This window comes from Molossus molossus, unplaced genomic scaffold (assembly GCF_014108415.1).
Source record: "Molossus molossus isolate mMolMol1 unplaced genomic scaffold, mMolMol1.p scaffold_m16_p_22, whole genome shotgun sequence".
In the NCBI taxonomy this organism is placed as follows: domain Eukaryota; kingdom Metazoa; phylum Chordata; class Mammalia; order Chiroptera; family Molossidae; genus Molossus; species Molossus molossus.
Window position 1 is genome coordinate 27,480,553 of NW_023425358.1, and position 16,488 is coordinate 27,497,040.

Here is a 16,488-nt window from a genome sequence, read left to right on the forward strand (position 1 = left end):
CCCAGGACTCTCAAGTCCGCGGGCCGACGCTCTAACCACTGAGCCAAACTGGCCAGGGCTCACGTACACCTTCAGTGACATTACAACCACCACACCAAGGACTTCCCACACGTTAACTTAGCAAATCCTCACAACCACCCACGAAGTGGATACTCTGCTGCTCCTTTTACAGGTGAGCACAGGCCATGTTCAGGCGAACTGAACGGGACCCACATGGAGTGGAGAAAGGGAAGGCTCCCTCTCCCATCTTCGATTTAGGATCGGCGAGGATGTTTTTGGAGGAGTCAACATATGCAGTAAAAAGCGGGCCATTCATGACTTCAAAACACTCAGCATAACTCTGAGCAACCTTATTTTTCCAGAACAGACCACCCAGAGGAACGTGGATCACGCGTTCCCCAGCCAGCTCCTCACAGATCGGTCTCTCTAGAGACTTCGGAGGGAGCAGGTGTTTGTGTCCCTATTCAGAGGGCCCCTGATCTGAGCCCCGATGCAGCGCCTGCCATGAGAAGAGCCCACCCCTGAGCTCCGGGCTCACCTCGGCCTGCAGGCTTTCCAGGCGGATGATGTGCTGACTGGTGGAGGAGTTCTTCTCCCGAAAGTCTTCTCTGAGGGCGTGCACTTGCATGGAGAGCTGTCTCTCAACTTCTGATGCCTGCAAGCACAGGAGACCTTCAGAGCGGAGTCTGAGGTTATGCAAAGGGAGTGTGTTCAGATTTCTGCCTTTCATTCCTCAAGCATGTCTTTGCGACTCTCTATTCTACTAGGAGTACGCCCCTGGGCCCAGTTGTTCTCTAGCACCCACGTGAGACCAACCCCTCCCCTCACCCCACCATGACAGGCTCTGTCTAGGTCCTAGCCCACTCGGCTGATCAGAGGAAGCAGGTCTAGAAAATAGTAATAAGCTCTGAAACGAAATGTTAGTTACCATCGTTACTCTGCACACTGCAGAAACTCAGCAAAGATCCAAATTCGGAGAATGTCTCAGTACTGTATATCACACGAAAGAGTAAGACAGATATACCTACGACCACGGAAATGCCTGTGCCGCGCACCCACCTCCTGGGGGCCCAGGGAAATCGTCATCTATGCTGCTCACTCCTACCCAGCGCGGGCATCATTTAAAACTCCTCGTCATGTCTGGTAAGACTTTTGCCTTTCATTCCTCAAGGACATTATTTTGCAACTTCTAATTCTCTGGGGAGTGCTGGCTGAGGAGCTCCTGTCCCACCCTGATGCTAAAACACAGCGAACACAGAGCATCCTTATTGTATCCGTACCTGCTCTCGAACACGCAGGAGAGCATTTTGAAAAAATGCTGCCTGGGTGACACACGGGCCTTCCTCCCAGCCCCCACGGAGGAGCACCCTGGACACTGCCCAGGAGAGAGGACAGCCACCGACAGGAGGGTAACTGCCTCAGTGCTTTTCTGAGGCCAAATGGGGTCAGTAAGCTTTTTAGGTTCTCGGGAGAGATCACCGTATGCTGAAGTGGTTAGGAAAGGCTTTCAAGAGAAGGTGGGATGGTAATAACGTTGAAATGGTAGGCTAGCTGTTCAATGAGGCTTTCATAGTAATGACTACATGTTCCATGGTTCTTTTATCTTCAAGTGCTATATAATAATTGCCCATCTTTTTTTGGGTCCCATAGATTAGACAAATGTTGCCCCCAGACTAGTTAGGCAACTAGAACTAACCTATAGATCTAATTTTAAAACAACAATTACAGCCCTAGCTAGTATGGCTCAGCTGGTTGGGCGTCGTCTCATGCACCAAAAGGTTGCTGGCTCAATTCCTGGTCAGGGCACATGCCCAGGTTTCAGGCTCAATCAATCCCCAGTAGGGGTGTGCAGGAGGCAGCCAATTGAGGTTTTGCTCTCACATTGATGTTTCTCTCCCTCTAAAAATCAATGTAAAAAAAAGTGCAAAACAATCAAACCATCTTTTTCCTTCAACGTTTTAAATTTAACTTCAGACACCACCAGCTACATTTTTTAAAATTAATTTTTGTTATAGATGTTTCTCCTTTTCCCCCCACTGATACCCCCTCCCCCGCCTCCCCGCCCTGTCCCGTTTTGTTGTCCATGTCCATTGTTCATGCATACATGCATATAAGTTCTGTGGTTTATCTCCCCCTAACCCCCTCTTCTGGGGATTGTCAGTCTGTATCCCACTTCCACGTCTCAGGGACTACCCTGTTCCTTAGACTGTTATGTTCATTATATTCCACAAATAAGTGAGATCATGTGATATTTGTCTTTCTCTGCTTGGCTTGTTTTGCTTAGGATAATACTCTCCAGATCCCTCCATGTCATCTCAGAGGATAAGAGTTCTTTCTTTCTTACAGCTGCATAGTACTCCATTGTGTATACGTACCACAGCTTTTTTGTCCATTCGTCTACTGATGGACATTTGGGCTGTTTCCAGATCTTAGCTATTGTAAATAGTGCTGCTATGAACATGGGGTTACATATATTCTTTCTGATTGGGGTTTCAGGCTTCTTAGGGTATATTCCTAGGAGTGGGGTCACTGGGTCAAATGGCAGTTCAATTTTTAATTTTTTGAGGTAACACCATAGTGTTTTCCACAGTGGCTGCACCAGTCTGCATTCCCACCAGCAGTGTACTAGAGTCCCCTTTTCTCCACACCCTCGCCAACACTTGTTTGATGATTTGTTGATGGCGGACATTCTGACAAGTGTGAAGTGATACCTCACTGCTGTTTTAATTTGCATCTCTCTGATGATTAGTGATGTTGAGCATTTCTATATATCTCTTAGCCATTCGTATGTCCTGTTGGAGAGGTGTCTGTTTAGTTCCTCTGCCAATTTTTTAATTGGGTTTTTTGTCTTCCTTTTGTTGAGCTGTATGAGCACTCTATATATTGGAAATTAACCCCTTATCTGATGTATCATTGGCAATTATGCTCTCCCATAGAGTGGGTTGCCTTTCCATTTTGGTGGTTGTTTCTTTTGCTGTGCAGAAGCTTTTGAGTTTGATGTAGTCCCATGTGTTCATTTTCTCCTTTGTTTCTGTTGCCTTAAGTTATGTATCAGTGAAAATTCTGCTGCGTATGATGTCTGAAATTTTGTTGCCTACATTTTCTTCTAGGATTTTTATGGATTCATGGGTCACATTTAAGTATTTTATCCATTTTGAGTTTATTCTTGTGTATGGTGTAAGTTGATGGTCTAGTTTCATTTTTTTGCATGTAGCTGTCCAATTTTCCCAACACCATTTATTAAAGAGGCTGTCTTTACTCCACTGTATGCTCTTGCCCCCTTTGTCAAATATTAATTAAGCATATTGTCTTGGGTCCATTTCTGGGTTCTCTGTTCTGTTCCATTGATCTATCTGCCTGTTCTTGTGCCATTACCAGGCTGTTTTGATTACAGTGGCTTTGTAGTATATGAAATCTGGTCATGTGATCCCTCCAACTTTGTTCTTCTTTTTCAAGATTGCTGTGGCTATTCGAGGTCTTTTTTGGTTCCATATGAACTTTTTTGTTTGTTTGTTTTTGGTACGTGCCCCTAGCGGGAACCAAACCCGCAACTCTCTGGTCTGCAGGCCGATGCTCAACCTCTGGGCCGAACTGGCCAGGGCCCCAAATGAACTTTTGAAGTATTTGTTCTAGTTCTGTGAAGTCTGTCCTTGGTAATTTTATTTTTTTTTAATCCTCACCTGAGGACATTTTTTCATTTTTTGTTCAGATAGAGCGGGAAGGAGAGAGAGGGAGAGAGAGAGAGAAACATCGACGTGAAAGGCACACAATGAGTGGCCGCCATCCGCACGACACAACCAGGGCCGGGGACAAACTGCAATCGAGGTACACACCCCCAGTGGGAAAGGAACGCGGGTCTCTCTGGACTGGAGGCCGACGCTCTAACTGCTGAGCCAAACCAGCCAGGGAATTCTTCCAACCCATGAACAAGGTATGTGCTTCCACTTTTTTATATCTTCCTTTATCTCTTTTTTCAATGTCCTGTAGTTTTTTGCAAATAGGTCCTTTACTTCTTTGGTTAAGTTTATTCCTAGGTATCTTAATTTTTTTGCCGCGATGGTAAATGGGATTGTTTTTTCGGTTTCTCTTTCTGTGAGTTCATCATTGGTGTATAAGAATACCGTCGATTTCCTGACGTTAATTTTGCATCCTGCTACTTTGCCAAATTCATTTATTAAGTCTAGTAGATTTTTGATGGAGTTTTTAGGGTTTTCTATGTATAATATCATGTCATCTGCAAATGACAACAGTTTCACTTCCTCCTTTCCAATTTGGATCCCTTTTATTTTTTCTTCATGTCTGATTGCTGTGGCTAAGACTTCCAGTACAATGTTAAATAAGAGTGGCGAAAGTGGGCATCCCTGTCTTGTTCCTGTTCTCAGTTTCTGCCCATTGGGTATGATGTTGGCTGTAGGTCTTTCATATGGTCTTTATTATGTTGAGATATGATCCCTCTATTTCCAAATTGCTGAGCGTTTTTTATCAGAAATGGATGCTGGATTTTGTTCAATGTTTTTTCAGTGTCCATTGATATGATCATGTGATTTTTATCTTTCATTTTGTTTATGTGGTGTATCACATATATTGATTTGCGAATACTGTACCAGCCTTGCATCCCTGGGATGAATCCCACTTGGTCATGGTGAATAATTTTTTTGATGTATTGCTGGATTCGATTTCCTATTATTTTGTTCAGGATTTTGGCATCTATGTTCATCAGGGATACTGGCCTGTAGTTTTCTTTCTTTGTAGTGTCTTTTCTGGTTTTGGAATTAGAATTATGCTGGCCCCATAAAACGAGTTTGGAAGTCTTCCTTCTTCTGGAATGTTTTGAAATAGTTTGAGGAGAATGGGTGTTAGTTCTTTTTTGAATGTTCGGTAAAACTCCCCTGTGAAGCCATCTGGGCCTGGGCTTTTGTTTGCTGGGAGAGTCTTGATTACCTCTTCAATTTCCTTAGTTGTTATTGGTCTGCTCAAGTTTTCTATCTCTTCCCAGTCCAGTTTTGGGAGACTGTGTGTGTCTAGAAATGTGTCCATTTCGCTTAGATTGTCGAATTTGTTGCCATGTAATTGTTCATAGTAGCTGTTAATGATCTTTCGTATTTCTGTGGTATCAGTTGTTACTTCTCCTCGTTCATTTCTGATTTTGTGTATTTGGGTTCTCTCTCTTTGTTTCTTGGTGAGTCTAGCTAAGGGTCCGTCAATCTTGTTTATCTTTTTGAAAAACCAGCTCTTTGTTTCATTGATCCTTTGAAATGTTTTTTTTTTGTTTGTTTTGTTTTGTTTTTGTCTCTATGTCATTTATTTCTGCTCTGATCTTTACTAGTTCCTTCTACTTGCTCTGGGGTTTTCTTTTTGTTTGCTTTCTAATTCTTTAAGTTGAGAGGTTATATAGTCAATTAGAAATTTTTCTTGTTTCTTGAGGTAGGCCTGTAGTGCTATGAACTTCCCTCTCAGAACTGCTTTTGCTGCATCCCATAGATTTTGTGTTGTGTGTTCATTTTCATTGGTTTCCAGGAAGTTTTTAATTTCTTCCTTGATCTCTTCGGTAATCCATTCATTGTTTAAGAACATGCTATTTAGCCTCCATGTGTTCAAATGTCTTTGCATGTTTTTGTTGCAATTGATTTCTAGTTTCATGCCATTGTGATCTGAGAAGATGCTTGATATGATTTCAATCTTCTTGAACTTGCAGAGATTTAGTTTGTGTCCTAGCATGTGGTCTATCTTTGAGAATGTCCCATGTGCACTTGAGAAGAATGTGAATCCTGTAGTTTTGGGGTGTAATTATCTGTAGATATCTATTAAATCCATTTGGTCTAGTGCTTCATTTAGAGTCTCTGTTTCCTTGCTAATTTTTTGTCTAGAGAATCTATCCAGTGGTGTCAACAGGGTGTTGAAGTCCCCTGTTATGATTGTATTGCTGTCGATTTCTCCTCTGAAGTCCTCCAGAAGATTTTTAATATATTTTGGTGCTCCTATATTGGGTGCATATATGTTTATCAAGGCTAAATCTTCCTGTTGGATAGATCCTTTCAATATTATGTAGTGGCCTTCTTTGTCTCTAGTTATGGTCTTCATTTGGAAATCTATTTTATCAGATATGAGTATTGCTACCCCAGCTTTTTTTACTTTCCGTTTGCTTAGAAAATTTTTTTCCATCCCTTCACTTTCAACCTATGTGAGTCTTTTGTTGTGAGGTGGGTCTCTTGTAAACAACTTATAGATGAGTCATGCCTTCTTACCCATGGTTATATTTTTCTTTCTATTTCTTCTACTAATTACAGCAGTCTTTTTAACATTTCTTGCAATGCTGGTTTGGTGCTAATGTATTCCCTTAGCCTTTTTTTTTTTTTGTCTTGGAAGCTCTTTATTTGACCTTCTATTTTGAATGACAGCCTTGCTGGGTAGAGTAGTCTTGGATTCAGATCCTTGTTTTTCATGACCTTGATTACTTCATGCCATTCCCTTCTGGCCTGCAGTGTTTCTTGTGAGAAGTCAGCTGAGAGCCTTATGGGGTTTCCTTTGTAGGTAACCTGTTGCTTAACTCTTGCTGCTTTCAGGATTCTCTCTGTCTTTAATTTTTGGTATTTTAATTACTATGTGTCTTGGTGTGGCCTGTTTGGGTTCTTCTTACCTGGGGCTCTCTGTGCTTCTTGGACTTGAATGCCTTCTTCCTTCACCAAATTAGGAAGTTTTCTGTCACTATTTCTTTGAATATATTCTCTAACCCTTGCTCACTTTCTTCTTCTTCGGGGACTCCTACTATGTGAATATTATTACGTTTCCAGTTGTCCCACAGTTCTCTTAAGCTGTCTTCCTGTTTTTTAATCGTTTTTTTCCTTTTGGTTTTCTGATTGTTTGATTTTTTCTACTCTGTCTTCTAACTCACTGAACCAGTCCTCAGCTTCCTCTACTCTGCTGTTTAAACCTTCCAATGTGTTCTTTATTTCTGATATGTCATTCTTGATCTCTTCTTGGTGGTTTTTAATTTCCAATTGGTTGATTTTCAGCATCTCTATGTCCTTACTCGTGCTGTTGAGCTTCCTCAAGATCATGGCTCTGAATTCTAGTTCTGTTATCTTGCCTAACTGCTTCACATTGATCTCATTTTCGGTGGAGGTCTCGTTCTTTCATTTGGCTTTTGTTTCTGTGTTTCACCATTTTGGCTATCACAGTGGGCTTTGGAGTCTGCCAACTTTTCCCTGTGGGTGTTGGTGTTCTGCTGTTTGTGGCTCCCTCTCCTGGGTTTGGATGAGCGAGGGAGGACCCACGTTAAACACCACTGTCAAGTCTTACTTTCCTGGTTAGAATTGCTAGGCCAGGAAAGGTACTGTTATCCTCTAGCTTTTTGCCTGGAGGCTAGCAGTCGAGGTTACTTGAAGAGTTTTGGGTTGTCAGTTGATTGAAAACCTCCCTCAGGTGCTCAGCATTAAGGGGATTTCCTGAGGGTCAGGCAGATGCTGGTCGTTAGTGAGCCTCAATTTGCATTTCAATGGCCCTCAGGATGGGGTTGGATCTCCAAGGAAGGGGCTGCTGCCTCTCCCCAGGGCCCTGGGAAGGAGCAATATGGCCACCGTCCTGCATGGCAGCAACTCAGCAAAAGCTTTGAGCACCCTCCAGATCGCGAGTGTCCCCACACAGTTCCAGTCCAGTCTGCCCTCCCTCTGCCGGAGCCCAAGGTGAGTGGCTGTGGCTGTTTTAGCCTCTGTCCCGGCTCCGCGCTGTGGGGCCGCCTGGGAGTGTAACCCGAGGGCGCTGCTCACAGCCAAGGCCGCTGCTGGCCGTGGGCTCCCAGCCCCCGTCTCGCGCCTTCGCAATTCTACCAGGATTGAGTCAGTGTCCCTGGTTGTATGGTCCTCGCAAGCTGCTTTTCTGTTGCTTTTTCCCATCGATTTTTCTGTGTTATAGTTGTAATTCCAGCTTGGTCCTGGGAGACGGTCTGTGTAGCTTCTGTTCACTCCGCCGCCATGTTGGAATACATGACCTTTATTATATCGAGATATGGTCAATCTATTCCCACAGTGCTGAGCATTTTTATCAGAAATGGGTGCTGGATTTTGTCAAATGCTTTTTCAGCGTCTATTGATATGATCATACGATTTTTATCTTTCATTTTGTTTATGTGGTGTATCACATATATTGATTTGCGAATACTGTACCAGCCTTGCATCCCTGGGATGAATCCCACTTGGTCATGGTGAATAATTTTTTTGATGTATTGCTGGATTCGATTTCCTATTATTTTGTTCAGGATTTTGGCATCTTTGTTCATCAGAAATATTGGCCTGTAGTTTTCTTTCTTTGTAGTGTCTTTTTCTGGTTTTGGAATTAGAATTATGCTGGCCTCATAAAACGAGTTTGGAAGTCTTCCTTCTTCTTGAATTTTTTGAAACAGTTTGAGGAGAATGGGTGTTAGCTCTTTTTTGAATGTTCGGTAAAACTCCCCCGTGAAGCCGTCCGCCGGGCCTGGGCTTTTGTTTGCTGGGAGAGTCTTGATTACATCTTCAATTTCTTCTGTTGTTATTGGTCTGCTCAAGTTTTCTATCTCTCCCCGGTCCAGTTTTGGGAGACTGTGTGTTTCTAGAAATGTGTCCATTTCGCTTAGATTGTCGAATTCGTTGCCGTATAATTGTTTATAATATTTGTTAACAATCAAAAATATGGAACGCTTCACGAATTTGCGTGTCATCCTTGCGCAGGGGCCATGCTAATCTTCTATTGTTCCAATTTTCGTATATGTGCTGCTGAAGCGAGCACCCACCATCTACTTCTTAACCACTTAGAAATACATCAGTCATACTTGCCTACAAATAACAGTAATATTTACTGAGCACCTACTATGTGCCAAGAACCATGCTAAATGCTTTAAATGCTTTATCTCAACTGGCAAAACCAACATTTTGACAATTTATTACTGAGGGAACAGACTCAGGTAAGTGAAGACACTTTCCTGACATCTCAGTAAGTGATGACATCAGAACTTTGGGCCCTGACTGGGTGGCTCAATTGGTTACAGTGTCATCCTGATACACCAAGGTTGTGGGTTCCATCCCCGGTCAGGGCACATACAAGAATCAGCCAATGAATGCATAAAGAAGTGGAACAACAAATTGATCTTTCTCTCTCAAATCAATAAAAATTTTTTTTAAAAAGGCAAACTCTGAGTCATCTTACACCAAAATTAGGACTGCAGCCCTGGCCGGTTTGGCTCAGCAGTTAGAGCGTCGGCCCATGGACCAGAGAGTCTTGGGTTTGGTTTCCGCTAAGGATGTGTACCTCGGCTGCAGTGTGTCGCTGGCCCCGGTTGGGGTTCTGTGGGTGGCAACCACTCGATGTGTCTCTCTCACATCAATGTTTCTCTCTCTTTCTTCCTTCCTCTCTCCCACTCTACCTGAAGATAAATGCAAATAAGAAAAAAATGCCCTCGGGTGAGGACAAAATTAGGACTGCAATACTGCCTTCTTTTATCTTGAAATAGTTTTCTCCATTTCTATTGCTCACTATCGAAACCAAACTTTACGAGTCCAATTTAGCAAGGATTTCTTCCTTTCTTCTTTTTTTAACACTAAGCAATTTTATTTAAGACTCTTGAAATTTCTTCTAATAGAACGTAGGGCCCATGAGGAAAATTCCATCTCCTAGAGCTGCAGTTTGATTGCCTGTGCTGAATTCAGTCAATTATCAGGGTTTCTAATATGTTTAGATTTGCAAAGCACTGGGTAATTCAGGCAGCAGACCTATTCTGAGCACCACCACACCTTGACATGAATCACAAGACAACCAGGCCACAGAGATGCACCCAAGGTGACAAATCAAGCCCAGGTGGTATCAGACACGCTCCTGTAGACTTGTCTTCTCTCAAAGCGATCTTCCTAGAAATAAAATCTGTCTCTTCCCACCAGGAAGCCTGACTCCAGCATCTGAGCTCCTAACCACTAAGCTATAATGTCTCCGTTAATGTCTGACTCGTCAGGTGTGCCGAGGGACGTACTGTACTGTTCACAAAGGCCTTTGGCACCTCTCATGTGAATCTCCACTGGCCCCTACGAAGCAGGAATCACTGGCCTTGCTCTGCAGACAAGGAGGTGGAGGCTGAAATGGGGAGTGGCACTGCCCTGGTCATTGGCCTACGGGTTCTGTGCTCTCCCCCCTCCAACCAGGTGGCCCATCATTTGCCTGTGATGATGGAGGGGAATCCACCAGACGAATACATCTACCATTGGCAAGGAACTACTGGCACCTTTCAAAAGAAATTATTTTCTTCTGTTTTTCAGAGATGGAATCTGGCTTAGATCTTTAGACCTGACTGACAGAATGAATATTATCTATTTCTGAACATAAATAACACAACCCTAATGTTCTAAATGCTTTCTGATCAAAGTGTCAGGAAGCCTACAAAGCCAGTCTTGGCTCCATGAGGAATTTCACAGCGTCTTTGAAGTTCTTCAAGTGGGAGAGTTAGCCAGGGTAAGAGTGGTCTTTTTGAAGGGACCCATTCCGCTCCCGCGGGGACGTCTCACTATTGATGGAGAGAGTCAGATGGTCAGGGTTAGAGTTCCGGTCCTACCACATATATGTGCACGTGTTCTATGTCATTTCACTTCTCTGAATCTCACTTTTCCAAAGTATGGAGATACTTCTCCTTTACACAGTAACACAGAAAGGGCAGGTCTAACTAAAGGAACGCCCAACTTTCCCTATTTCAGGACTCCGTAGGATTCAGCCAAAGAGCTGAAGTCTAGGGATAGAAAGAAATATTGCACTGTGACAAATGTAGGGCAACTGTGTGAAATAATCAAATATCCAAGGATCAGTTGTTTTTCTTAAAAAACGAGTGCTGAGAACACCTTATTCTGAGCATCACCACCTTGACATGAATCACGCATGTTACACAGTCCACTTCGGGGTCTGTGCGGGAACAGCCTAAGTGACTCAGCCCACGTCACGAAGGTGGTGGGTCAAGCTAGAAAATATGGGGAAATACAGAAACAATCAGCACCCATAACTTTTAGTTCTGGTCTCCTCGGACCTTTCAAAGCTATGCAATAGCCAGCCCATCACCAGGAGCCATCCTTCTCTTGGAGATAAAACTGTTCCTACCTGGGTTTGGGGCAGCAGTCATGGCCTTTGGAAATAAGAATTTTCCTACCTCTAGGTTTTGGGCAGGGGTGCGTGGGGGGGAAATATTAGGACAATTCATCCTGATAGCAGAAAATGGCAGGCATAGGACTTAGCAGTTTACTTCTGAAAATGGTGAGTTTTGCCTGATTTAAGCTGTGGCAAAATTGTGGCAAAGAATGTCATCTGTAATCAATATTTTTACTTTTCTGAATTTTTTCATAAAAATGTGTTTTTATTGATTTTTTTTTTTTTTTTTTTAGAGAGAGAGAGGAAGGGAGAGAGAGATAGAATCATCGATATGAAAGAGAAACGCCCTACTGGGGATCGAGCCTAAAACCCAGGCATGTGTCCTAACCGGGACCTCTCAGTCCATGGGACACTCAGTCCACTGAGCCACACCAGTGGAAGGACTGAAATACAAGTTCCAGTTGTCTCTCGTCGCCAGTGCCCCCTCCAGTGACAGCTCTAACGTCACCCACGCGGGAGATGTTTCTTGGGATTCCTTCTTGAAATTGTCTATTGTATGTCCATCTACCAAAAAACATTACCAATAATTTTGGCTTTAAAAAGACATATTGTAATATCTTTCCATGTCCATATGTAGATCTGCCTTATTCTTTTTAATCATTGTGTGGTAGTTACACAAATGTACTATCGTTTATTTAACTAGTCCCTACTTATGAGCATGTGGAGTGTTCCAATTCTTTGCTGCAAAAAATCCTTGCCTACCCTTCTTTGTGCTTGTGGGAGACTATCCTCTAAGTGAATAAATGCGTATAAGTGGAATCACTAGATAAAAGGATACGCATATTCATTTTGATAGGTATTGCCTAACTGTCCCCCCAACAGGTTGCCTCAATTTATACCCCTACCAAATGAGTACAAGTATGTCTGCTTCCCAATACCTTGCCACCACTGGGTATTAGGCAACATTTTAATCTTCTGATACTTATTTCTAAATATTCTCAAAATGTCTCTTCTACTTCCACTGCACACAGATTGGACGATTATAAAAACAAGACATCTGAGGAATAACTATGTTAAATAATGCTGGAGAGTTAACACTTAAGTAGCCCCTGAGCTATCTGAACTGAACACCTTTTATAATCTGGGTGCTTGGGTTATTATTAATCAATCTTCACATTGGCAAAACAAACAGACGGTGTATTCCTTTTTCCCATAAGTACGATCTGGTCAGAGGGCCACCTTGGACAGATCACTCCTCACTGAGCAGGGCTGTTCCCCGATTCCTCTTCTTGACATGATTAATAACCTATGAACATTTACCCAAAATGAAACATTTAGATTAAATTTGTTTAAACTGGCCAAAAAAGAACTGTTAACTATATACTTTCTTGTTAAAAATAAGAAACAGCCCTGGCTGCTTTGGCTTAGCAGTTATAGAGCATCAGCCCATGGAACTAAGGGTTGAGGGTTTGATTCTTGGTCAAGGGCACGTGCCTGGGTTGCGGGTTTGATCCCTGGCCCCGGTCGGGGTCGTGCCTCTCTCACATCGATGTCTTTCTCTCTTTCCCCCTCCCTCCCTTTTCCACACTCTCTAAAAATAAATGGAAAAAATATCCTCAGGTGAGGATTAACAAAAAATAAATAAAAAGCAAAAGACAGATGGCAAATTATTCAAAACCATTTGTATTTAATTGAAGTTGAACACTGTTGCTTTAGAACACACTATTTTCCAAATAATTAAATCTGTTTCTCAATTTAAATGTGGCAGAACCCCACAGAATGTGGGTATGCTTTTAAAATATTGTTAGCATTTTAGCCCGGCCAGTGTGGCTCTGTGGTTGAGCATAGACCCACACACCAAGTAGGTCGCCGGTTCGATTCCCAGTCAGGGCACATGCCCAGGTTGTGGGCCCGATCCCCAGTGGGGCACATGAAGAAGGCAGTTGATTGGTATTCTCTCTCTCCCTTCCTCTCTAAAATCAATAAAGAAAAATATTTAAATAAAATATTGTTAGCATTTTGTTAACCCCTCCACCAGTCTTTCTACACGTGTGTACAATTAGTTATGATCATATCGTTCATACACGGGGGTGGCACAACAGTAGGTTTAGAGTTGTGAGTACGTGAAACAGTTTATTCTTGTATTATTTGTTAATTATTCATTATTTTCCATACAAACAGCTGTACACCTACTGTTGCCCCACCTCGTATATATACAGATGGATAGATTGAGAAATAGTTACAGATGTCTGGTTATGAGCGTGTTAGTGTAGTGTATATACACTTATTTCCTCTCTTGGGCCTCTGGACAATGCTCTAACCAACTGAGCTACTCGGCCAGGGCTCATAACCATTGTTTAAATAAAGACAAAAACAGCCGCACACCAGACAATTTCCAGGGATGCCGAGAACTCAGCCCACAGGAAAGCCCGGAGCCATGACGGTGTTTACTACTCAAGTGCGGGGACGCCTGTGAGGTCGATGCATTCTTGGGGTCCCGCTCACACGAGATATTTGTAAGAGCTCCTCTCTGACGTTTAGAAAATGTACACCCACTAAACAGGGACAAAGTCTAATTTTGTTTTCCTGGAACTTTAAAATAAGAGCACAATAACAGTTTTATTATTGTTCTTGAAATCATTGTCACAAATGTAACCCCTCAGCATCAACGACCAGCAACTCGGGCACCACGGGCTTTAATTGAAAAAGAAAAAAGGGCAGGCAGGCCCCAGGTAGTCCCCGTATACCGTATTCACAACCGGAGCTTTGGATTCACTCAGCCTTTTATTTCTGTATTTTTAACTGAACGACACACCCTCCCCTGTGTTCACTTGATGGCCTGGCCTTCGCACTGATTCCAACACGGCTGGAACGCTTGCCTTGTAGGCTCTGAACAGGGGGCACAGAGACTGTGCGGAACTCTCCAAACTCAAGGTCAGAAAAGAAGTCTTCCTTCTCCACCGGTTACTTCACTGCCTAACTAGCCGTGCCTAGTTTCCTCACCTGTAAAACAAGGATCAGTGGTAGCTACCTCCACAGGGTGTGGAGAGGAAATAAATGACTACGTGGAAAGAGCTTAGAACAGGGTCTGGTACACACAAGGTACGCTGGGCGCTGGCTGCTGCTATTTCTGTCACCTTCGTCACTGCACGCTAGCTCTAATCACCTCACAGATGAACCCTGATTTAACATCTGATGTGGGCCCTGACCGGGTAGCTCAGTTGTTTAGAGCATCGTCCTGATACTCCAGGGTTGTAGGTTCCATTCCCGGTCAGGGCCCATACAAGGAGCAACCAAGGAATGCATGAATGACGGGGACAACAAACCAATGTTTCTCTCTCAAGTCAATTACAAAATCTGATGTTCAGGTCACGGGCACAGAGATGTGTAAAAGATTGAATGAGCGGAAGAAAACGTGGCCCAGGGATTGATGGGGGGTGCAAGCCGAGGCAGTGCTGCGGAGAATTCAGGCCCTCTCCTTCTCGCCTGGATGGCGGTAGCGTGACACAGAAAAACCTTGAAAGGTCTTGGGGGCAAAGGCAGGAGTGGACAGGGAAATGCAGGCCAGCTAAAAGAATCACTCTCCAGTTCACCGAGGCCCTGCACTGTCCCCAAGAACACGTCTGACTTGGAACAGGCCTGTTGTCTTAGGGTTGAAAATACCGAGGACGGTGGGACTTCCTGGAATGGGAAACGTTTATGCTTTGAAAAGGAGATTACACGGACACTTGGAAAAGAAACCGAGAGCCCTTTCAGAATAAGCAGGAGGGTGAGGGGAATGGGCTGGGGAAGCACTCAGGAGATCTTCCATGGAGACAAATGGTGTCACAGGGACACATTTGGGAGTCCCTCAGAAAACAACGGTCATGTCTAATCCTAATAAACAAAATTCTAGTACTCCCCCCTCCCCTCTTTTGGTCTTATGACTCACCAGGGGACTCAGCTAGACCTCAAAAGAAGGTTAAGAAGTTCAAATGTTCTCCTTTGGAGCTGGAGAAGGATTAGGGAAAAACTGCTTCCAACATGGTTGTCACTTCTTCCCACCACTGTAAACATCAAACAATTAATCCAATTACGCCTTTTTCTTCTCTCCCTGAACCTGCCTCCAGGTGCTTATTGGAATATCTTTCCTTGAAATTTTTCACCTAATAAATTCTTAAACTTAACAGCCTAGTTTTTTCAGAGGTGACCGCTACTGCTTTTATAATCTCCCAGGAGAAAACTACATTATTTGCAGTTCTATAATACTCTTATTTTGAGTGTTACACACTCTATTTTGTGTGTTTGCCACACACTGTTTTATTTATTTGTTTACATGTCTGTTTTCTCTCTTACACTGTGGAGGGCTTAAGGACAGGAACTGTACCTCCTATTTATCTTTGTTACCCTAAAAATGTCCATGGTATATAATAGGTGCTCACATGTTTATTGTATGAGATAAAATCTGAATACGTTGTATGAGTACTTTTTGAGAGGTTCAAGTTATGACTGTAGAAAACAGAAGGCGAATTAAGCTAAACCCCAGGAATGTCCCTTTAGCAAAGTTCCAGCATGATCATCGGGGAATTAATGACATAATTCCCTTTGATTTAAATAGCCCATCCCTAGGAGAGGGCATTATTTCCTGTAAGGTCCCCTGGCTCAGGCTTTGATGTAAATTACCCATGGCTGATCTGCAGATTTGCTGCTTGGTGCTCCTACCTACACTTTCACTCTGCTTTTGCATGTGGAATGTTTCAATACTTAGAACCTACAATCTTTTTCCCTGAGCCTTCCATAAACCTCACTCAAGTCTGTCTTTTATAAGGTCTTTAAAAAAAAAGTTATTGTTGCCAGTAAGGGTCATTACTTTTTGATAGTTGATAGATCTGAAATCCTACTTTGGAGCTTGTTATTAAACAGGCACCTTCCCAAAAAAAGCATATGTAGGAGTGAGCTTTAAATTTAGATTTCTCGTGTTCTGTTAGTTTGGGCTGAATGCAACAAACTAACCCTGAAGAAAAGGAAGATCATGACTATCAAGCACTTTCTATGTCCAAGCACTGCTCCAAGGTAACATATGTTGTTTCATTTTACCATAATGCTACGTATGGGGTATGTCCTATTAACTGATTTTTAAAAATTCATTTTAGAGAGAGAGGAAGGACGAGGGAGAGAGAGAAACATCGATGAGAGAGAGAAACATCCACCCACTGCCTCCTGCACGCGCCTATGAGGGGATCGAGCCTGCAACCCAGGCATGCACCCAGACCGGGAACTGAACCAGAGACATTTTGGTGCACAGAACGATGCCCAACCAACTGAGCCACACCAGCCAGGGCCAGAATGAGTTCACTTTTTGCCTGGACATTTTATTTGTAAATATTAAAAATTTTATTTTTAAATCTTTCATCCGAA

The 16,488-nt window shown here is 43.0% G+C and overlaps 1 protein-coding gene and 1 non-coding gene across 5 annotated transcripts in view; both read right to left on the reverse strand.

Annotated features, from left to right (window-relative positions):
- The window catches only part of BICDL1 (BICD family like cargo adaptor 1), a 90,091-nt gene that overhangs the window by 24,887 nt on the left and 48,716 nt on the right, over positions 1-16,488 (reverse strand). For all 4 annotated transcript variants that reach the window (XM_036276274.1, XM_036276273.1, XM_036276277.1 and 1 more), the window contains exon 3: positions 539-655. In XM_036276274.1, coding sequence (XP_036132167.1) covers positions 539-655 — 117 coding nt within the window. The remainder of the gene's footprint in view (positions 1-538; positions 656-16,488) is intronic.
- Positions 8,658-8,760, reverse strand: LOC118640449. Its single transcript, XR_004961371.1, has one exon. It is a non-coding gene; the product is annotated as a U6 spliceosomal RNA (small nuclear RNA).